This window comes from Lucilia sericata, unplaced genomic scaffold, assembly GCF_015586225.1.
Source record: "Lucilia sericata isolate MDLA Ls3-8-SP2 unplaced genomic scaffold, ASM1558622v1 Contig000347F_arrow, whole genome shotgun sequence".
In the NCBI taxonomy this organism is placed as follows: Eukaryota; Metazoa; Arthropoda; class Insecta; order Diptera; family Calliphoridae; genus Lucilia; species Lucilia sericata.
In genome coordinates this window covers 353,334-372,924 of record NW_023994367.1, presented here as the reverse complement: position 1 = coordinate 372,924, position 19,591 = coordinate 353,334, and the positions used below count along the sequence as shown (strand labels likewise).

Sequence of the window (19,591 nt, the reverse complement as noted above, 5' to 3'; positions counted from 1 at the left end):
AAAAGTATTATAAAAACAAATTATAACAGAGTATATAGCTGCTGTTAGAGGAAAACACTTTTTTTGTTTAAATATAAACAACTTGGTATGATAGAAAAATATTTTTCTATTTTTTTGTTTTGTTCAATATAAAATAATCTTTCATTTTATAAACTACTTAAACAATTTTGCCAAATCTACAAGTTTTTGTTTATTGCAATTAATAGACCTCATTACCTTAAAATGCATTTTTATTTACTTGTTTGGTAATTAATAAACGAGTTGTTTAAACCTCTGCTCAAAACCTGTTGTTATAACATTAATATTGACCATTTTTTTATTTGTCAATTATATTTTAAAGTTTTCTTTTTTTTAATATGTTAAAGTTTTTTTAAAGTTTTTTTAAAGTTTTTTTAAAGTTTTTTTTGTATTATATTATGATTCATATGATGTTCATTGAAAAACAAAATATTTACAATATATTGTCAGCAAATTCCGGCCTACACCTTAAACTCAAAAATAATTTTCAGTGATTAATTAATTAAAAAAAAAATATTGTTCAATCCCAACTGTATTATACTTTAAATAACCAGATAAAATAATGTTTGGATTAATTGCTTGCATAGGAACTATGACCAAATTTGGTTCGATCGTCACAAAAGTGCTTCGATCATAAAATTTATCCCAAAATAACTCTCTATTTTGAGAAAAAGTAAAATAAGACCTTTAGTATATCAGATATTTTTGTGCGTTACAAAAGCCAGCACATATTCAAAATACCCTCTCTACTATACGTATGAAAAGTCTTCAAAATTACCTAATAGAAATTTATCATTTTAGAACTTACTTTTCTAAATGAACTTGTGTAAGAGATACCATCAAATAAATTAGTGTAATTAGAATTTAAAATAAATTATTTTACATAAAACTTGCTTAAGTATACAAAATTAATTAGATTATTGCAATATGATTAGATAAGGCGTCAAGGAGCAACTGTATCTTGAGAATTTAAAATTTTTGATAAAAGTATATACAAAACTTTTTCATTTTATCTCAGAAACTTTGTGAAATTATTAGATATGTCAGTTAAATAAAAATATTTAGTAAATAGTAACTTATTTTGTTTTTAAAATTATTTTAAACTCAACTTATTTCTTTATTTAACATATTATGTTTTGGGAAATTGTTGTCACCAAATGAGGTAGAATTTACCAACCACAAACGATCATTAGAAATATACACTGAGGAATATCCCAGCAAAAAAAGACGTGCAAAAAAAGTAGTAAATGCATAGGTTGAACTGATAATGAACTGGTTCATATTTAGGGGAAACATGCATGATTTTAACATTAGCGTGTCATTGGCATGCATGTGTTCGTATTTGGAAAAATAGTTCGCCATTTAAATGAGTTCTTATAACCAATGAATATTCGATGATTCTCAAGCGAATTTTCATTGGTGCACTATATTTATTAAAAATGCATTAATAATGGTATTTCGATTTAATTATCATATTTAAATATTTTTTTGTGTGATATTGATAAAAATAAAATAGAATAAAACATAACTAACTGATTTTATTGGATTTAAATTCATGCAGAGGAAAAATACCCATTGTGTTTTAAAATCCGTTAAACAGTCTTGGTTTTTCCTTCTCTTATTAATGTTAAAAATGGACTTAATATTACTAGGTAGGTAGGTACCTACAAAAACAAAAATCTAATAAAAAAATTAATGTCATTTTTAATATTTATTGTATGAAATGCACGTTTTCGTTAAATCTCCTAAGAGAATACCAATTATAGTAAAATATTACAATTCCTATAGTGGAGTTACATGAGTGAATTTGGGTGCATTTTTCATGCCTTCACTGATGACAAATTTATTAGAATTTAGGCATGTATTTAAAACGCATTAAAGAGAATACGTACAAAAGAAATCATGAAAATATCCCTTCTTCTTTAACAACTTCAAATTTTTTTGCTGGGATAAGACGAAGATTGATGTGTGAGAGGACTTTTAGGCGGTACAGTCACCAAATGCGGTAGAATTAACTCATAGAAGTAAGAGTTCAGTTAAGATCTTAAGTGATCGCTCTCATATGGTATGAGGAAGAAATTAGATAGCAAACTCATGTACGGACCATTTCTATATAGTTATGAATATTAGATACCGAGAGAGTCGCATAGATAGATAGATATATAGATAGATAGATAGATAGATAGATAGATAGATAGATAGATAGATAGATAGATAGATAGATAGATAGATGATAGTAGTCTATAGATAGATAGATATATATATATAGTAGATATATAGCTCGATAGATCGATAGATCGCTAGCTCGCTCGATCGCTCGCTCGTGCTCGCTCGCTCTCTCCTCGCTCGCTCTCTCGCTCGCTCGCTGCTCGCTCGCTAGCTCGCTCGCTCGCTCTCGCTCGCTCGCTCGCTCGCTCGCTCCTCGCTCGCTGCTCGCTCGCTCGCTCGCTCGCTCTCTCGCTCCTCGCTCGCTCGCTCGCTCGCTCGCTCGCTCGCTGCTCGCTCGCTCGCTCGCTCGCTCGCTCGCTCGCTCGCTCGCTCGCTCTCTCGCTCGCTCGCTCGCTCGCTCGCTCGCTCGCTCGCTCGCTCTCGCGCTCGCTCGCTCGCTCGCTCGCTCGATCGCTCGCTCGCTCGCTGCGCTCGCTCGCTGCTCGCTCGCTCGCTCCCTCCTCGCTCCCTCGCTCGCTCCCTCGCTCGCTCGCTCGCTCGCTCGCTCGCTCGCTCGCTCGCTCGCTGCTCGCTCGCTCGCTCGCTCGCTCTCCTCGCTCGCTCGCTCGCTCGCTCGCTCGCTCGCTCGCTCGCTCGCCCTCTCCCTCCCTTCCCCTTCCTCTCCTTTTCTTCCTTGCCCCTTCTTCATCCCCCCTTCTCGCGCCTTCCCTCTCCCCCTTTCTCTCCCTCTCTGTGTTCCTTGCTCCCTCTCCCCGCTCGATCCTCTGCTTCTTTCTCACCCCTGCCCTCCTGCCTTTGTGTTCTTTCCTTTCATTCCGTTTTTTTTCCCTCTTCTTTCCCTTGTTTCTCTTTTCTTTTTTTTCTTTCACTAGCTATGATGTCATTATGCACGTATTGGTATTAAGTGTTAAAAACATTCCTAATGAATTTGGATTTGTTTTTTGTTTATAGTACCAGTATTTGGAGAATCTTATTATCAATACATTTTATTTAAACAATATAAACCGAAACTGCACTAGGCTATTTGCCTACTCTCTTATAATTTAATTTGCTGTATAATGAGTCTTCAAATTATTCTCTCTTAATTTCAAACATCAACAATATTTATTTGTTCTTCTTTTATTTTCAAATAATCAATTTCAAAATATGTAGTAAGTTTAACCGTTGATAGATAATGTTTTTTCTGTTTTTGTTTTTAATTGTTTGCTTGAGTGAACATTCTGAATAAGTAAAGTAATAATAAATTGAGTGTAGCGTATAGTGTTAGTTAATAGTTTTGTAATATTAATTTATTTTTTGTACGATTGTAGCAGATCTGGTGTTAATATTATAAGACTTTATAATTTTTCATTATGATTATGTGCAAAAATGCGCATGCCATCGGACTCAATTGAATATAGAAACAAATATAATCAAAAACTGGATTTGCACAGTGGTCTAATTAGACGCGGGGTTTTAAAGTTTTATACATTATGGATGGTATTAATGTGTTAACTATGCTGAGGCGGTAAGACTTCATGAACATTATAGCTTTTTTGGCAGAAAAAAACAAATTTTCCAAAGATAGATAGATAGATAGATAGATAGATAGATAGATAGATAGATAGATAGATAGATAGTAGATAGATAGATAGATAGATAGATAGATAGGTAGATAGATAGATAGATAGATAGATAGATAGATAGATAGATAGATAGATAGATAGATAGATAGATAGATAGATAGATAGATAGATAGATAGATAGATAGATAGATAGATAGATAGATAGATAGATAGATAGATAGATAGATAGATAGATAGATAGATATAGATAGATAGATAGATAGATAGATAGATAGATAGATAGATAGATAGATAGATAGATAGATAGATAGAGAGATAGACAGATACAGTATCGTCTGGTGGCAGGCCTGTTTAAATGCATATTAATTTCTTTATACTGACCACTGTTAACAGAAAGATACCAGATAGATAAAAAATTTAATTCATTCTCAATTTTCTTACATGTTCATTCATTCATACGTTCAGTTCCAGATGCCCAGTAAAGCAAAACAAAATAAAAAAACACAGAACGTAAACGTAAATAAAAACAGCGGTAAAATATACAAAATCAAAACAATTTTTTTACTAGCTTGTCCTGTTACTCACTACAAATCAGACAAATAAACAAACCTCTCTCCCACACTAGGCATCCTACCCTGTCTTAATATTTCAGCTACCCAAAGCAGACATATCAGCTGTGTTTTTCTGACAATTTCCTTTTGAAACTCTTACATACCCTTTAGTTGCAGCTCAATAAAATTCAAAAGATTTGTTTTTTTATAATTGAAAACATTCCTTTTTAAAATTAATTAAACATCTCAATAAAAACATGCATATCTTTGCTTTTAGAATGTCTAAACATGAAAAAACAAAATCGGGTGGCCTACTGGAAAGTGGGTTTGGTCGCCCCAAGACCAAAGGTGGCAACTACAATACAGGCACTTTATCCGGTCGTCCCACATCGGCGGAAGGTGATGCTGCCTTTGATCTACAGGAATTGGAAAAAACCATACGTGGTCTGAGTGATTCTGAGGTGGATGTTAAGTTTATGGAAATTCTAGAGGATATGAATATACCAAAAGATAAACGTGGTCCTCTACTCTCAAAATCCATAACCGAAAGACAAAAAAATGATTTTTATGCACTTAAAAGGTAAGTCTGCTCCAGACGGCACACATTGGAAACCTAAACTATTATTACAATACAATTTTTATTTCACTGGCATTCCTTAGATAAGATTACACATATTTTTAGTTGTTATTTTTTATATTTTGTTTCCAGTGTTCAATTTTGTCTACATTTTGTGTTGTCTTTTATTATTATAAATAATATTTATACGCTATTACCTTGAATTTGTATTTTCAATTGTAGCACTTGAATCGTATGCAATAATTGAAAATAAATGTATGATTCATAGAGCTTTTTTGCACTTGAAGATTAAAATTTAAATGTGTGGATGTGTATGAGCTGCGTACTTGCTGCTGATAGAAGTTATAAACTGAAAAATAATAAATTAACTTTACTGCCATTCGAGCGCATACTATATTTGAATTTTAATTTGTTTTTTTTAATGAAATATGAATGTATTTCCTAATGCATGTGGCAAAGTTAATAATATTTGTTAAAAAAAAAAAAACGGAAATGGAAGTGTTTTATAAAATCCTTCTAACGAAATTTAAAAATATTAATATATTAAGACCTTAATACCTCTGATTTCTGAAATCAATCGAACAAATTTAGTTTAATTTAAAATTCTTTGCAAATATGTTCATATTAGTAATATAAATTAATGCAATTAAAAAACAATAATTTAAAATTTTACACATATTTGTAAACCATCGATTTAGATTTATACAAAATGTATAACAAATAAAAGATATTTCAAGTATATTTCCAAAGAGATACAATTATTATCATGCATGACATGTCCAATTCATTTGGAAAATATGAATATCAAATATCAAAAAAGATATTGGTAGAAATTTTCCGAAGAAACTTGTTTAAAACTGGACGAGAGTAACATTTCTACGACAAATGGATCATTGCTCCGGAACTATTGACTTAACGAAGCTGTATCAACCGAAAGTTAGGCGGTACTTAAGGCACTGATGTGTTTCACGGCCTATTTTAGTAAAAGGTTTATGAAAGTATTAAAACATAAATGGACCAACAAACTAAAACAAGTTTGGGACTAGATTTAGCCAGAAGAAACTGAGAAATCTGAGAAACAATCTTTCTTAGATCATATTACTAACTTTAAAGCAACCGGTTTTTTCTCGAATTAGGGAAAAGTCTTAGGAAGAAGACACTCTATACTTTTATAGGATGTGTGTGAATACCGAAGAGATAGAATAGAGCAAATACCTGAATAGGCTGAAATTTTGGCATCCATAATGCACACAATTCTAGTTTGATTCCAATTTCTAATATTTTCGTATTACGAACTTCAAAATTTTGAAAATATTTTTAAAATCTTTTCAATGTTATTCCGAAGCGTTTTAATATACATAATTTGAAAATTCGATCTTATGTTCGAAGCAGTTTTAAATCTTGTTAAACAATCTCTAATCAGGATTTATAGAAATATAAAATTTGTATGTTATTCCATATAAATTTCTAAATTTTCCAATCTCAAGGCTAAAAATGTTGAAAAGTCTATTACATTTTTCCCTTTTTTCACATAAGAGTGTAGAGGACTGAACTAGAACTGAACTAGAACTGAACTAGAACTGAACTAGAACTGAACTAGAACTGAACTAATTGAACTAGAACTAAACTAGAACTGAACTAGAACTGAACAAGAACTGAACTAGAACTGAACTAGAACTGAACTAAAACTCAACTAGAACTGAACTAGAACTTAATTTTTCAATTTCGAACTTAAAAATATTAAAAATAATTAAAATTCTTTCAATTTATTTTTAGAATTTAAAAATAATTATAAAATTTTCATGAATTATGAAGTATTTTCAAAGTTAGATCATAATATAAGCTTTTTACTATAATTTCGAAAATTCGAACTTATGTTCGAATAAAATTTTCAAGATGTAAATATCATTTAATCATTAAGATTTATAAAATTTTAGTTTTATATGAACAAATTTTAACCTCAAAATGTAAAGAAAATTTTGGAATTTTCACAAATTTTAAAACATATTTAACGTAGTTATTGAATACAAAGAAATGTTTGAAAATTCGAAGTCAATTTCAAAATATCTTTAAAGATTAGCAACTTGTTTTTTCTAAAAAAGACTTAAAAAAGGTATCGTTTTAAATGTTGTTCGATATGAGTGCAAAACATGAAACCTTCAAAACATTTTCATTTGCATTCGAAATAGAGGAATCAATTTTACATTTCCATTTAGTTACGACTATGAGTACAAAATTATGAAAATTACTTTTTTAAAAGCGTAAAATATTCTTTTAATTGTGGAAAAAAACTTAAAACATTTAGTTAATTCTATTTCTAGATGTACGTGTAGTACATTTAAAAGTCCATAAAACCGCAATGTTTATATATTTTCTATTAATATGAAAAAAAATTTAAAAATAATCGGAAAGTTTTTTGGCACAAATTCAGATAAAGAAAGTGTTTTTATACATACGTATAAAAAAATTGTATAAATAACTATATTAAAAACATATTTAAAATATGCTTGTTTTTTATATTAAAATACTATAAGGACACTGAACTTTGCAAGTACAGTTTAAAAAAATAGTTTTGAAACAAATTTTTTTCAAAGACATACAATTACAGTAGTTTTCCGATTTAACGACCATTCAATTCTACGAACATCGCATTTAACGAACAAGCTAATTTTTCCTATTGACTACCTTAAATAACGAACAAAACTTGTATTTTGTACTCTGTTTAACGAACTAATAAAAATATTATTATTTAAATGAAGATAAAATGACATTTATCAAAAATAACAAATAACCTAAGTTGTATCAAGCGGTGCTTTTATACCCAAAACTGTAACACATTCTGGGTTCTTATTAAATTTTAGTTCGATGTAGCTATGTCCGTCCGTCCTTCAGATAATGACTTTAACGCTCAATACTCGCTTAACAATATGAGTACTCCGATGAAATTCGATACAAACATGTTCTATACTAACCGATATCTCTAACAAATTTTATGGGAATCGGTCCATAATTGACCTTACCCTCCATACCTCCATAAGAAAATTACTTCAACGCTCATTACTCGCTTAAAAATACGAGTATAGCAATGAACTTCGAGAAATAACTTTAAAGCTCATGACAATTAAAAATACAGCGATTAAATTCGACACAAATATGGTTTGAAGGTGGGTATATAAGATTCGGAATTTTGTGTTTTGTGCTATTTTTATAAAAAAAAAGAATTAATTTTTATAAAATACATTTAAAAAATATTTATGTACCTATTTTTAATTATTTTCCTACCAAAAACCCACGTTTTAGTTAGTACTGCATATAACGAACTTTTCAATTTTACGAACAGGCCTGACAACATATGGGTTCGTTAAATCGGAAAACTACTGTACTTTTGAGCTTTGAAAACCAACCAAAAATTTAATTACATTTTAAGCATAAACTTTCTTATCAATACATTGTTTGTTTAACCTTATTTAAACAAAAGCAACAAAAAAAAACAATTAAAATCATATAAAATTGTTTAAAATCTACATTGAAAAACATTCATACACTTATACTTATGTATAAATGATAAAAAAATAACAAAAACAGCTGGTTTAATACAAAATGACCTTGACTTTTATCGTTTATTGAAAAATATACGTTACACTTGAAACAGAGAAAAAAAGAAACGAAATTGAAATAAAAAAGAAATGTTCCCAAAAATAAACGTGTAAAAACATAAAAGAAAAATGATATAAATAAATTTTGCGATTTCTTAAAATAGATTTTATTGTTGTTTGTTTGAATTTTTAATTTTATATTTAATATTTGTATACTAACTAAAAATTTAAAATGAATGCATTTTTATTTTTAAATTTATTACGTTTAGAATGGAATTGAAAAATGTCAGCATGACTAAAAGTAAAAGTATATATTTTATTTGTGGAGTCTAGTCTAGTCGATATTATCTATTCTATAGTCTAGTCTAATAGTCTAGTATATAGTCTAGTCTATAGTCTAGTCTATAGTCTAGTCTATAGTCCTAGTCTATAGTCTAGTCTATAGTCTAGTCTATAGTCTAGTCTATAGTCGTCTATAGTCTAGTCTATAGTCTAGTCTATAGTCTAGTCTATAGTCTAGTCTATAGTCTAGTCTATAGTCTAGTCTAGTCTATAGTCTAGTCTAGTCTATAGTCTAGTCTATAGTCTAGTCTAGTCTAGTCTAGTCTAGTCTAGTCTAGTCTATAATCTAGTCTAGTCTATAGTCATGTCTAGTCTATAGTCTAGTCTAGTCTAGTCTATAGTCTAGTCTAGTCTATAGTCTAGTCTAGTCTATAGTCTAGTCTATAGTAGTCTATAGTCTAGTCTATAGTCTAGTCTATAGTCTAGTCTATAGTCTAGTCTATAGTCTAGTCTATAGTCTAGTCTATAGTCTAGTCTATAGTCTAGTCTATAGTCTAGTCTATAGTCTAGTCTATAGTCTAGTCTATAGTCTAGTCTATAGTCTAGTCTATAGTCTAGTCTATAGTCTAGTCTATAGTCTAGTCTATAGTCTAGTCTATAGTCTAGTCTATAGTCTAATAGTCTAGTCTATAGTCTAGTCTATAGTCTAGTCTATAGTCTAGTCTATCATAGTCTAGTCTATAGTCTAGTCTATAGTCTAGTCTATAGTCTAGTCTATAGTCTAGTGTCTATAGTCTAGTCTATAGTCTAGTCTATAGTCTAGTCTATAGTCTAGTCTATAGTCTAGTCTATAGTCTAGTCTATAGTCTAGTCTATAGTCTAGTCTATAGTCTAGTAGTCATAGTAGTCTATAGTCTAGTCTAATGTCTAGTCTATATATAGTCTAGTCTATATATAGTCTAGTCTATAGTCTAGTCTATAGTATAGTCTAGTCTATAGTCTAGTCTATAGTCTAGTCTATAGTCTAGTCTATAGTCTATTCTATAGTCTAGTTCTATAGTATAGTCTATAGTCCTAGTCCTATAGTCTAGTCTATAGTCTAGTCTGTAGTCTAGTCTATAGTCTAGTCTATAGTCGAGTCTATAGTCTAGTCTATAGTCCTAGTCTATAGTCTAGTCTATATCTAGTCTAAGTCTAGTCTATAGTCTAGTCTATGGTCTAGTCTACAGTCTAGTCTATAGTCTAGTCTATAGTCTAGTCTAATAATTTATAGTGTAATCTATATTCTAGTATACAGTCTGGTCTATAGTCTGATAGCATTATATAAGACTTGGATATCTGGGGACTTCAGAACCTTGTTTTAAATAGACAGACTGACATCGCCAAATCGTCTTTGCCATTCTGTAGGGATTCAGAATATTGATAATATGGAAATTACAAATGGAATGACAACCTTCCACAAATCCTTCTCACGAAGCTCAAAAGTTTTTAAATTTGTCATCATTAGGTTCAGGATATTTCATTCATTCTATCACAAATTTGGTTGTTTTCTAATTGCTTGAATTTAAGCTTTATAGATACTAACTTTTTTAAGAACTTTTTGGTAATTTACCTACTGTATATTTACAGTTATACTGATATACATATAGATAAACAGTAATATTTATTTATTAAATTTACACCCAATTACAAATGAGATAAACAAATTCTAAATAGACATTGCAAATGTAGCGTAAAACTTTTACATTTTGACAAGTGGTCATGGTAAATACAGGCACATGTGTAGGTAGTTTAAAATAAATTTCAATAATTTTCAAATACAACTTTAGTTTTTACACTTTGTATACATTAACTTTATCGACGAGCATTTTAATTACAATGTCTTCCCATTTTCTCCCGTTGCTTATTATTTAATTTAAAAAAAATTTTAAAAACAAAACAGAATTGTTTATTATATATTTTTAAGTATATTCACATATAAAGCAACAATTTTAAACAAAGTGCTTTCTGTATACAATAATAATAAGAATATTATTAATATATTTTTGCGTTTTCATTTGTTGACACTGAAATGTCAAATTTTATATAACTTATTAAAAAAAACGTACGAAAGTGTATGCATTTAAATTTATTCTGTTAACGTATTGTCGGTAGGTAGTGGTTAGTATGTATTTTTTATATTAGAAGAGAAACGGTTAGACAAAATTTTTTATTTGTTTAATATAATTTTTATCACATTTATGTGATTAATTTAAAATATTACGGAAATTATTGAGGAATATAAAAAAAAAACGTATGACTAAAAAAGCGAAATTAGAACATTAAACTAAATAATGTATAAATTTGAATTTTGAAGGTGATTTTTTTTATTTTTCAAAGCATTAATAAATTAGTCAACAAAATGTTAGGAACGGTTGCTGATAATGTTTGCTGATAATGTTTGGTCGTGTATGACTCCCGTCAGATCAGATATGTTATTTATCTGTCTTATCTTGTTAGATCAAGTCTTGAACTCTTTCTAGCTAGTACGTTCGTGATCATTTTTATAGTTCTTCACTTAATAAACAGCTTTACACCTTCAGTGCCTTCTGACTTTCCATATAAATAGTCACCTTGTTAAGAATTTGAAAGTTAATACACTTTCGTGGGAATATGCACATCTATAGGCAATTGCTGATCAAGTTTGATGGTTGATTTTAGTTTGATTGAGATAGGAACTAATTGTATACAAAAGAAATTGTATCCTTCAATGTTGCGTGTGTTGGAAGTGGAAACTTTTAGAGAATTTGAAAGTTATTACATCTGTAAATTGATCAAAATTAATGCTTGATTTTAGTTTAATAGATAAATTAGAAGCTGTAGGTAACAACAACTAAAACCAAACTCTTCCCCTTTATTATTGAGGATCTTGGGAATCAAAAACAACTCATATTTTAAACAACTTTGCACTACTCTTGGAATATGGACATCTGTATATACGTTTTTGAAATAGATTAATACTGAATTTTGTGTCTAACAGTGAAAGAAGAAGGTGCAAGTAAGAAAAATTGTAATCAAACTCTCCACCTCAAATCCTCAGAATCTTTGAACTGGATAGTTTTTACTAATGTTGGATATTTTGAAAACCGAATCCATGAAGTGTTTAGAAGGTTAAGGTATTAAAAAGTTCAAGCTAAAGAGAAAATCTTTTTGATTTTTAGCAAAAATCTTCTTTGTAACTCAAGTATGACTCCGGTAGGTTAGTAGTTAGTGTTCAAGTCTGTCAGACCGGAAATAGTCGATTCGATTCCCACCAGTGGCAGTGGTAAAGGAGCGCACAATAGGCCCAATGGAGGCCTAGGTGTATTTCTTCAGATTTGATGTAAAAGTTAGAATATTAATATCCTAGATAAGACTTAAGGAAAGTAAAGGTAGTTAATTTCGTTTACCTGAAAGTCAGCATATTTCAATACGAAAACTTAAGTCCCAATATTCTCTGTAAAATCTTAGGCAATTCGAATTCAAGTTGGACTAAGAAGATTTTTGTTCCTTTTCTTCTTTAAACTCTAGTTGAAATAGAAGAAGCCTAGATAATTAAAAAAATCATTTATTTCAAAAGCTATACAACTGCCTGTTGCTACCTTTGTTTCTATATCTTTCATAGCTAATATTTACAGGTATAAAAACTGTAATTTTTGCAGAATAAATACTTTTAACTAATCAAGAAATAATTAAATTGTGATTCATTTTTATAAACAACAAAAAAACTGATAAAAAATTGCTCCAAGTCATTAGGATTTGCAATCTTTTAACCTTCGTACTTCCAAAACTCATTGTATAACACATTTTCAAAACCCAAATGTTTTATTTAGTTCTTAAAATGTTTTATATAGTTTCAATAAAAACTGGAAAGGAAGCTTGAACGATAAAGCCCATACACATAATAGTCTATTGGAAGTCATCTGTATATCAAACATATCTAGATTTCAGTTTAAAGTTTAAGTGATTTTGGGAAGAGTGTTTTATACAAAAGTTGTTAGCAATCATGGCAAAATTATAGTTATTTATGTTAAATTTTATTTGGTTTTCGAGATATTAAGAGATTTATAAAATTAGACATAAACTTCCGAAAGAAAGCTTGATACGGTAGCTAATAATTTATAAACTTTATACCTTTCCCCCAAAAAACCGATTAAAATAACATTTCTATTTTATCTTATTCTTTTAGGCAAAAATTCCCTCGAACATCGAGCAAATTCAAAATTTGAAAAACCCTTAGATTACATCGAGTACCTGCGCAATGGAGAACATAGTGAAAATAAAATTTATGCCTGTATCGAAAGTTTACGTGTGGCGCTTACAAATAATCCCCTGTCGTGGATTAAAGAATTCGGTGAAGATGGTATCGATGAAATTATCAATCTGCTTAGACGTTGTAAGCAGGAACAGCGCACCTTCGATCGTATCGAATTGGAATGTATAAAATGCCTTAAGGCGATAATGAATAATACATGGGGTTTAAATCTAGTACTTACACCCGATCAACATACGGTAGTATTACTATTGGCACAATCCCTAGATCCTCGTAAGCCTAGCACTATGTGTGAAGCGGTTAAGCTGTTGGCTTCATTCTGTTTAGTGCACGATCGTAATGGTTATGAGAAAGTATTGAGAGCGATAACAACAGCGGCCTCAACGTCATACAAGTCTAGCGAGCGTTTTCGGCCCATAGTAGATGCTTTGTTTGTGGATGAAAAATATGATGCTCGTAGAGATTTAGCATGTCATAGTTTAATTTTTATTAATACTTTAACAAATACACCGAGTGACTTGAACTTTCGTCTACATTTGCGCTGTGAAATTATGCGTATGGGTTTATATGGGAAATTTGATAAATTTAAAGACATTGTGGAGAAGAGTAATAATGACGCCTTGAAGCAACATTTTAAAATCTTTAATGAAATACGTGAAGATGATTTTGAGGAATTCACACAACGTTTTGATAATGTTACCTACAATATGGATGATGTTACGGATTGTTTTGATGTTATTAAGAATATTGTCACCGATACCCCCGCAGAACCTTATTTCCTATCGATATTACAACATTTACTCTATATACGTGATGATTTCTATTATCGGCCAGCCTATTATCAACTGATAGAAGAGTGTGTGTCACAAATAGTTTTTCACAAATTTGGTGATCCCAATTTTGAAAATCGCGATTTTCATATTGATTCTTCGCTGCTTTTGGACGATATTGTTGAAAAGACTAAAGCCAAAGAGACCAAGCGTTCGGAGGAGTATGAGAAGAAAATCGAAGAATTGGAAATTGCCAAACAGGAGGCGGAAGCAAAAGCAGCACATTTAGAGGAGAAGGTTAAATTAATGGAAGCAAATGGTGTGGTAGCTCAATCGCCTAACAAATTACCAAAGGTAAATATACCCTTACCTGGAGCGGGCGGTGGTGGTCCACCACCTCCTCCTCCACCACCAATGCCTGGTATGCCTCAAAGTGGCGGTGGACCGCCACCACCACCTCCCCCACCAATGCCAGGTATGGGACCAGGTGGACCAAGGCCACCACCACCTCCTCCCATGCCCGGTATGGGCGGTCCTCCTGGACCACCACCTCCACCCATGCCTGGCATGGGTCCTGGCATTAGAGGTCCACCACCACCTCCTATGCTTATACCCATGGCCCCTGTACTCCCGCATGGCTTGAAAACCCAAGAAAAAGTGGGAAGTTAAGAATCCTATGAAACGTGCTAACTGGAAAGCCATTGTACCTCAAAAAATGTCAGAAAAATCATTTTGGGTTAAATGTCAAGAAGATAAATTAGCCTCGGACGATATGCTAAACGAACTTTCCCTTAAGTTCTCTTCGAAACCGGTGAAAAAGGATCAAAAAGATTCTGTGGATAAACCAACAACATTGACCAAGAAAAATATTGACTTAAGAGTGCTTGATGGTAAGGCGGCTCAAAATCTTTCTATTCTCCTGGGTGGCTCGCTCAAGCATTTGTCTTATGAACAAATCAAAATATGTCTTTTACGCTGTGATACCGATATTTTGTCTTCCAATATATTGCAAAATCTTATACAATATTTACCACCGCCAGAGCAATTGAAACGTTTGCAGGAAATTAAAGCTAAAGGAGAACCCCTACCGCCCATAGAACAGTTTGCAGCTACTATAGGTGGGTGCCAAAAATATCTTATTTTAAAGAATATAATTAATAAATATTTCTTTTTCAGGAGAAATAAAACGCCTCTCGCCTCGCCTACACAATCTCAACTTTAAGTTAACCTTCGCCGATATGATGCAAGATATTAAGCCCGATATTGTGGCCGGCACTGCAGCCTGTGAAGAAGTGCGCAATAGTAAGAAATTCTCTAAAATTCTGGAGCTTATATTACTCATGGGTAATTACATGAATTCCGGCACCAAAAATGATCCCGCCTTTGGTTTTGAAATCTCCTATCTGACCAAATTAACAAACACAAAAGATGCCGAAAATAAGCAAACACTGCTGCACTACCTGGTCGATGTAGTGGAAAAGAAATTCCCCGATGCTTTAACCTTTTACAATGATATGACACACGTGGACAAGGCGTCACGTGTCAATTTAGATGCCATACAAAAGTCAATGAGACAAATGACTTCTGCTGTTAAGAATTTAGAAACCGATTTGCAAAACAATAAAGTGCCACAATGTGAAGATGATAAGTTTAGTGAGGTGATGGGTAAATTTGCCGTTGACTGTAGGCAGCAAGTTGATGTGCTGGGTAAGTGTTAGTTTTTACAGATATTTCCTTTAATAGATAGATAGATATAGATATAGATAGATAGATAGATAGATAGATAGATAGATAGATAGATAGATCGATCGATAGATAGATAGATAGATAGATAGATAGATAGATGATAGATAGATAGATCGATAGATAGATGATGATAGATAGATAGATCGATAATAGATAGATAGATATATAGATAGATAGATAGATAGATAGATAGATCGCTCGCTCGCTCGCTCGCGCTAGCTCGCTCGCTGCTCGCTCGCTCGCTCGCTCGCTCGCTCGCTCGCTCGCTCGCTCGCTCGCTCGCTCGCTCGCTCGCTCGCTCGCTCGCTCGCTCGTAGCTCTCTCGCTCGCTCGCTCTCTCGCTCGCTCGCTCGCTCGCTCGCTCGCTCGCTCGCTCGCTCGCTCGCTCGCTCGCTCGCTGCTCGCTCGCTCGCTCGCTCGTCGCTCGCTCGCTCGCTCGCTCTCTCGCTCGCTCGCTCGCTCGCTCTCGCTCGCTCGCTCGCTCGCTCGCTCGCTCGCTCGCTCGCTCGCTCGCTCGCTCGCCTCGCTCGCTCGCTCGCTCGCTCGCTCGTCTGCTCGCTCGCTCGCTCGCTCCCTCGCTCGCTCGCTCGCTCGCTCGCTCGCTCGCTCGCCTCGCTCGCTCGTCGCTCGCTCGCTCGCGCGCTCGCTCGCCTCGCTCGCTCGCTCGCTCGCTCGCTCGCTCGCTCGCTCGCTCGCTCGCTCCTCCGCTCGCTCGCTCGCTCGCTCGCTCGCTCAGCTCGCTCGCTCGCTCGCTCGCTCGCTCGCTCAGCTCGCTCGCTCTGCTAGCTCGCTCGCTCGCTCGCTCCTCGCTCGCTCGCTCGCTCGCTCGCTCGCGTCGCTCGCTCGCTCGCTCGCTCCTCGCTCGCTCGCTCTCTCGCTCGCTCGCTCGCTCGCTCGCTCGCTCGCTCGCTCGCTCGCTCGCTCGCTCTGCTCGCTCGCTCGCTCGCTCGCTCGTCGCTCGCTCGCTCCTCGGTCGCTCGCTCGCTCGCTCGCTCGCTCGCTCGCTCGCTCGCTCGCTCGCTCGCTCGCTCGCTCGCTCGCTCGCTCCGCTCGCTCGCTCGCTCGCTCGCTCGCTCGCTACTCGCTCGCCTCGCTTCGCTCGCTCGCTCGCTCGCTCGCTCTTCGCTCGCTCGCTCTCTCGCTCGCTCGCTCGCTCGCTCGCTCGCTCGCTCGCTCGCTCGCTCGCTCGCTCGCTCCTGCTCGCTCGCTCGCTCGCTCGCTCGCTCGCTCGCTCGCTCGCTCGCTCGTCGCTCGCTCGCTCGCTCTCTCGCTCGCTCGCTCGCTCGCTCGCTCTCGCTCGCTCGCTCGCTGCTGCTCTCTCTCGCTCCTCGCTCGCTCGCTCGCTCGCTCGCTCGCTCGCTCGCTCGCTCGCTCGCTCGCTCGCTCGCTCGCTCGCCCTCTCTCGCTCGCTCGCTCGCTCGCTCGCTCCTCGCTCCGCTCGCTCGCTCGCTCCTCTCTCTCTCGCTCGCTCGCTCGCTCGTCGCTGCTCGCTCTCTCGCTCGCTCGCTCCTCCTCCCCCTGCCGCAAATCACAATTTAATCGAAAACTTTCCTTTATCTAATCTAGGCAAAATGCAAGTACAAATGGAAAAACTGTACAAAGATTTGGGCGAATATTTCGTCTTCGATCCCAGCAAATATACAATGGAAGAATTCTTTGCCGATATCAAAACCTTTAAGGATGCCTTCGTTCAGGCCCACCAAGAAATCATACGTCACGTGAGGAGGAAAAAAAAACGACGCATGCAAGAAGCCCGAGAGCAATCGTTGCGTGAACAACTAGAAAGACACAACGTAAGCTGGCCTTAGTCGATATGGATGCGGCACAAACGCAAGAAGGTGTTATGGACAGTTTGCTAGAAGCATTACAGACAGGTTCCGCCTTTGGCAATCGCCATAATCGTCAACAGCGTAGACACGACCGGCTGGTGCTGAGCGACGGGCGCAACTAAGTCGTTCGCGTTCGAGAACAAGAATAAATCCCGGCTCTCTGGTAACGCGAGAAATGCTCAGTAATGAAGCTTTAATGGGTTCTGCATAATAATTTATTCCTAAATAACTCTTAATAATAATTATCATGTACATATAGAAAAAAAAAGTAATTAAAGAAAAAAAAAACAATGCCACTTTTTATAGTCATTTAAGTCATTATATAAAACTATACTTTTAACTACCACTACTACTACTTATTTTATACCTAATATATAAACGAATGAATGGTTCTATTAAAAACGATTGCCGTTTATAACTAAAAATCGTTTATTAACAACTATTCTTTAAAACTTTATAAATATAATATATTTTTATACATCGAAAAATGTACTTGTAAAATAAAATAAATAAAAAAGTACTCATTTTTTATTTACATATAAAAAAAAAAAAACAGAAACTTACTAAGACTAAAAATTTTACTACTAAAAAATTCTTTTATTTTTCTACTATTCCTTTAAACAAAAACTATTTTTTTTTAATTATGCATTTGTAATGGTTTGCATTTTATTTAATAATTTTTTTATTATGTTGCATAGTTGTAGCTTTTTTACATTTCTTTTTACAAAACATTTTTCTACTCAAAATATTAACTCAAATTTTATTCCTTTTTAGTTTAAACTCTGGTATTTACAGTTGCTGTATTTTGTATAAAAAAGTAAACTAATTTTTATAATTTTTTTCCCGAAATAACTTTTGTGTATTTGTAACTATTTTTATCTGTTACTTTTTAAAAGAAGTTTTATTTTAATGCCAATGTATTTTATTTAATTGCATTTGAGTTTTAATTATTTTGCGTGTGTTTTAAAAAAGGCATGTAGTTTGTAATTTATAAATAAAATGTGTTAATAATTTTTATTTCTATTAATTTGTGAGGAATAAAATTCCACTTAAGAAAAATAAATCATAAACTGAAAACAAGAAATATGTTATTGCGTTTAATTTGGGAAGGTGTGGTTTTAAATGAAATTCCGTGATTTAGCTATAGTTATAGCTATAGTTTAGCCTATAGTTTGCTCTATAGTGTAGTCCATAGTCTGGTCTAGAGTCTTACCTATGTTATAGTCTATAGTATAGTCTAGTCTATAATCTAGCATATAGTCTAGTCTATAATCTAGCATATAGTCTAGTCTATTCTATAGGCTAGTCCATAGTCTAGTCTTTATTCTTGTCTTTAGTCTAGTCTAAAGTCTTGTCTATAGTCTTTTCTATAGTCTAGTCTATAGTTTAGACTATAGTCTAGTCTTTAGTTTTTTGTCTAGTCTATATTCTAGTCTAGCCTACAGTTAAGTTTATAGTCTATAGTTAAGCCTATACATAATCTATACTCTAGCATATAGTTTATAGTAAAGTCTTTAGTCTAGTTATAGTCTAGTCCATATTCTAGTCTATAGTCTAGTCCATAGTCAAGTTTATAGTCTAGTCTATAATCTAGTCTTGTCTGTAGTCTAGCCTACAGTTTAGTCTAGTCTATATTCTAGCTTATAGTCTATTCTATATTCTAGCCTTTAATCAGTCTTGTCGAGTTTACACTTTGGACTATAGCCTAACTTATAGTCTGGTCTATAGCTAGACTCTTGTCGAGTCTTCACTCTAGACTATAGCCTAGTATATAGTCTAGTCTTGCCTGCAACTAGTCTTGTCTATAGTTTAGTCTATAGTCTAGTCTATAGACTTGTCTAAAGGCAAGTTCTTAGACTATTCCATATAGTCTACTCTATAGTATAGTCTATAGTCTAGCCTATAGTCTAGTCTATAGTCTAGTCTATAGTCTAGTCTATAGTCTAATCTATAGTCTAGTCTATAGTCTAGTCTATAGTCTAGTCTATAGTCTAATCTATAGTCTAGTCTATAGTCTAGTCTATAGTCTAGTCTATAGTCTAGTCTATAGTCTAGTCTATAGTCTAGTCTATAGTATAGTCTAGTCTATAGTCTAGTCTATAGTCTAGTCTATAGTCTAGTCTATAGTCTAGTCTATAGTCTAGTCTATAGTCTAGTCTATAGTCTAGTCTAGTCTAGTCTATAGTCTAGTCTATAG

General features: G+C 34.1%; 1 protein-coding gene across 1 annotated transcript; it reads left to right on the top strand.

The window, feature by feature from the left end:
• The first annotated feature begins 4,581 nt into the window (after positions 1–4,581).
• On the top strand, positions 4,582–17,963 carry LOC119603934 (protein diaphanous-like). The gene is given in 8 exon segments (XM_037956233.1): positions 4,582–4,857; positions 4,859–4,883; positions 12,966–14,461; positions 14,463–14,937; positions 14,996–15,526; positions 17,132–17,350; positions 17,353–17,478; positions 17,481–17,963. Coding segments are annotated over 8 exon segments (3,273 nt in total). The 3' UTR covers positions 17,606–17,963.
• The last annotated feature ends 1,628 nt before the right edge of the window (positions 17,964–19,591 follow it).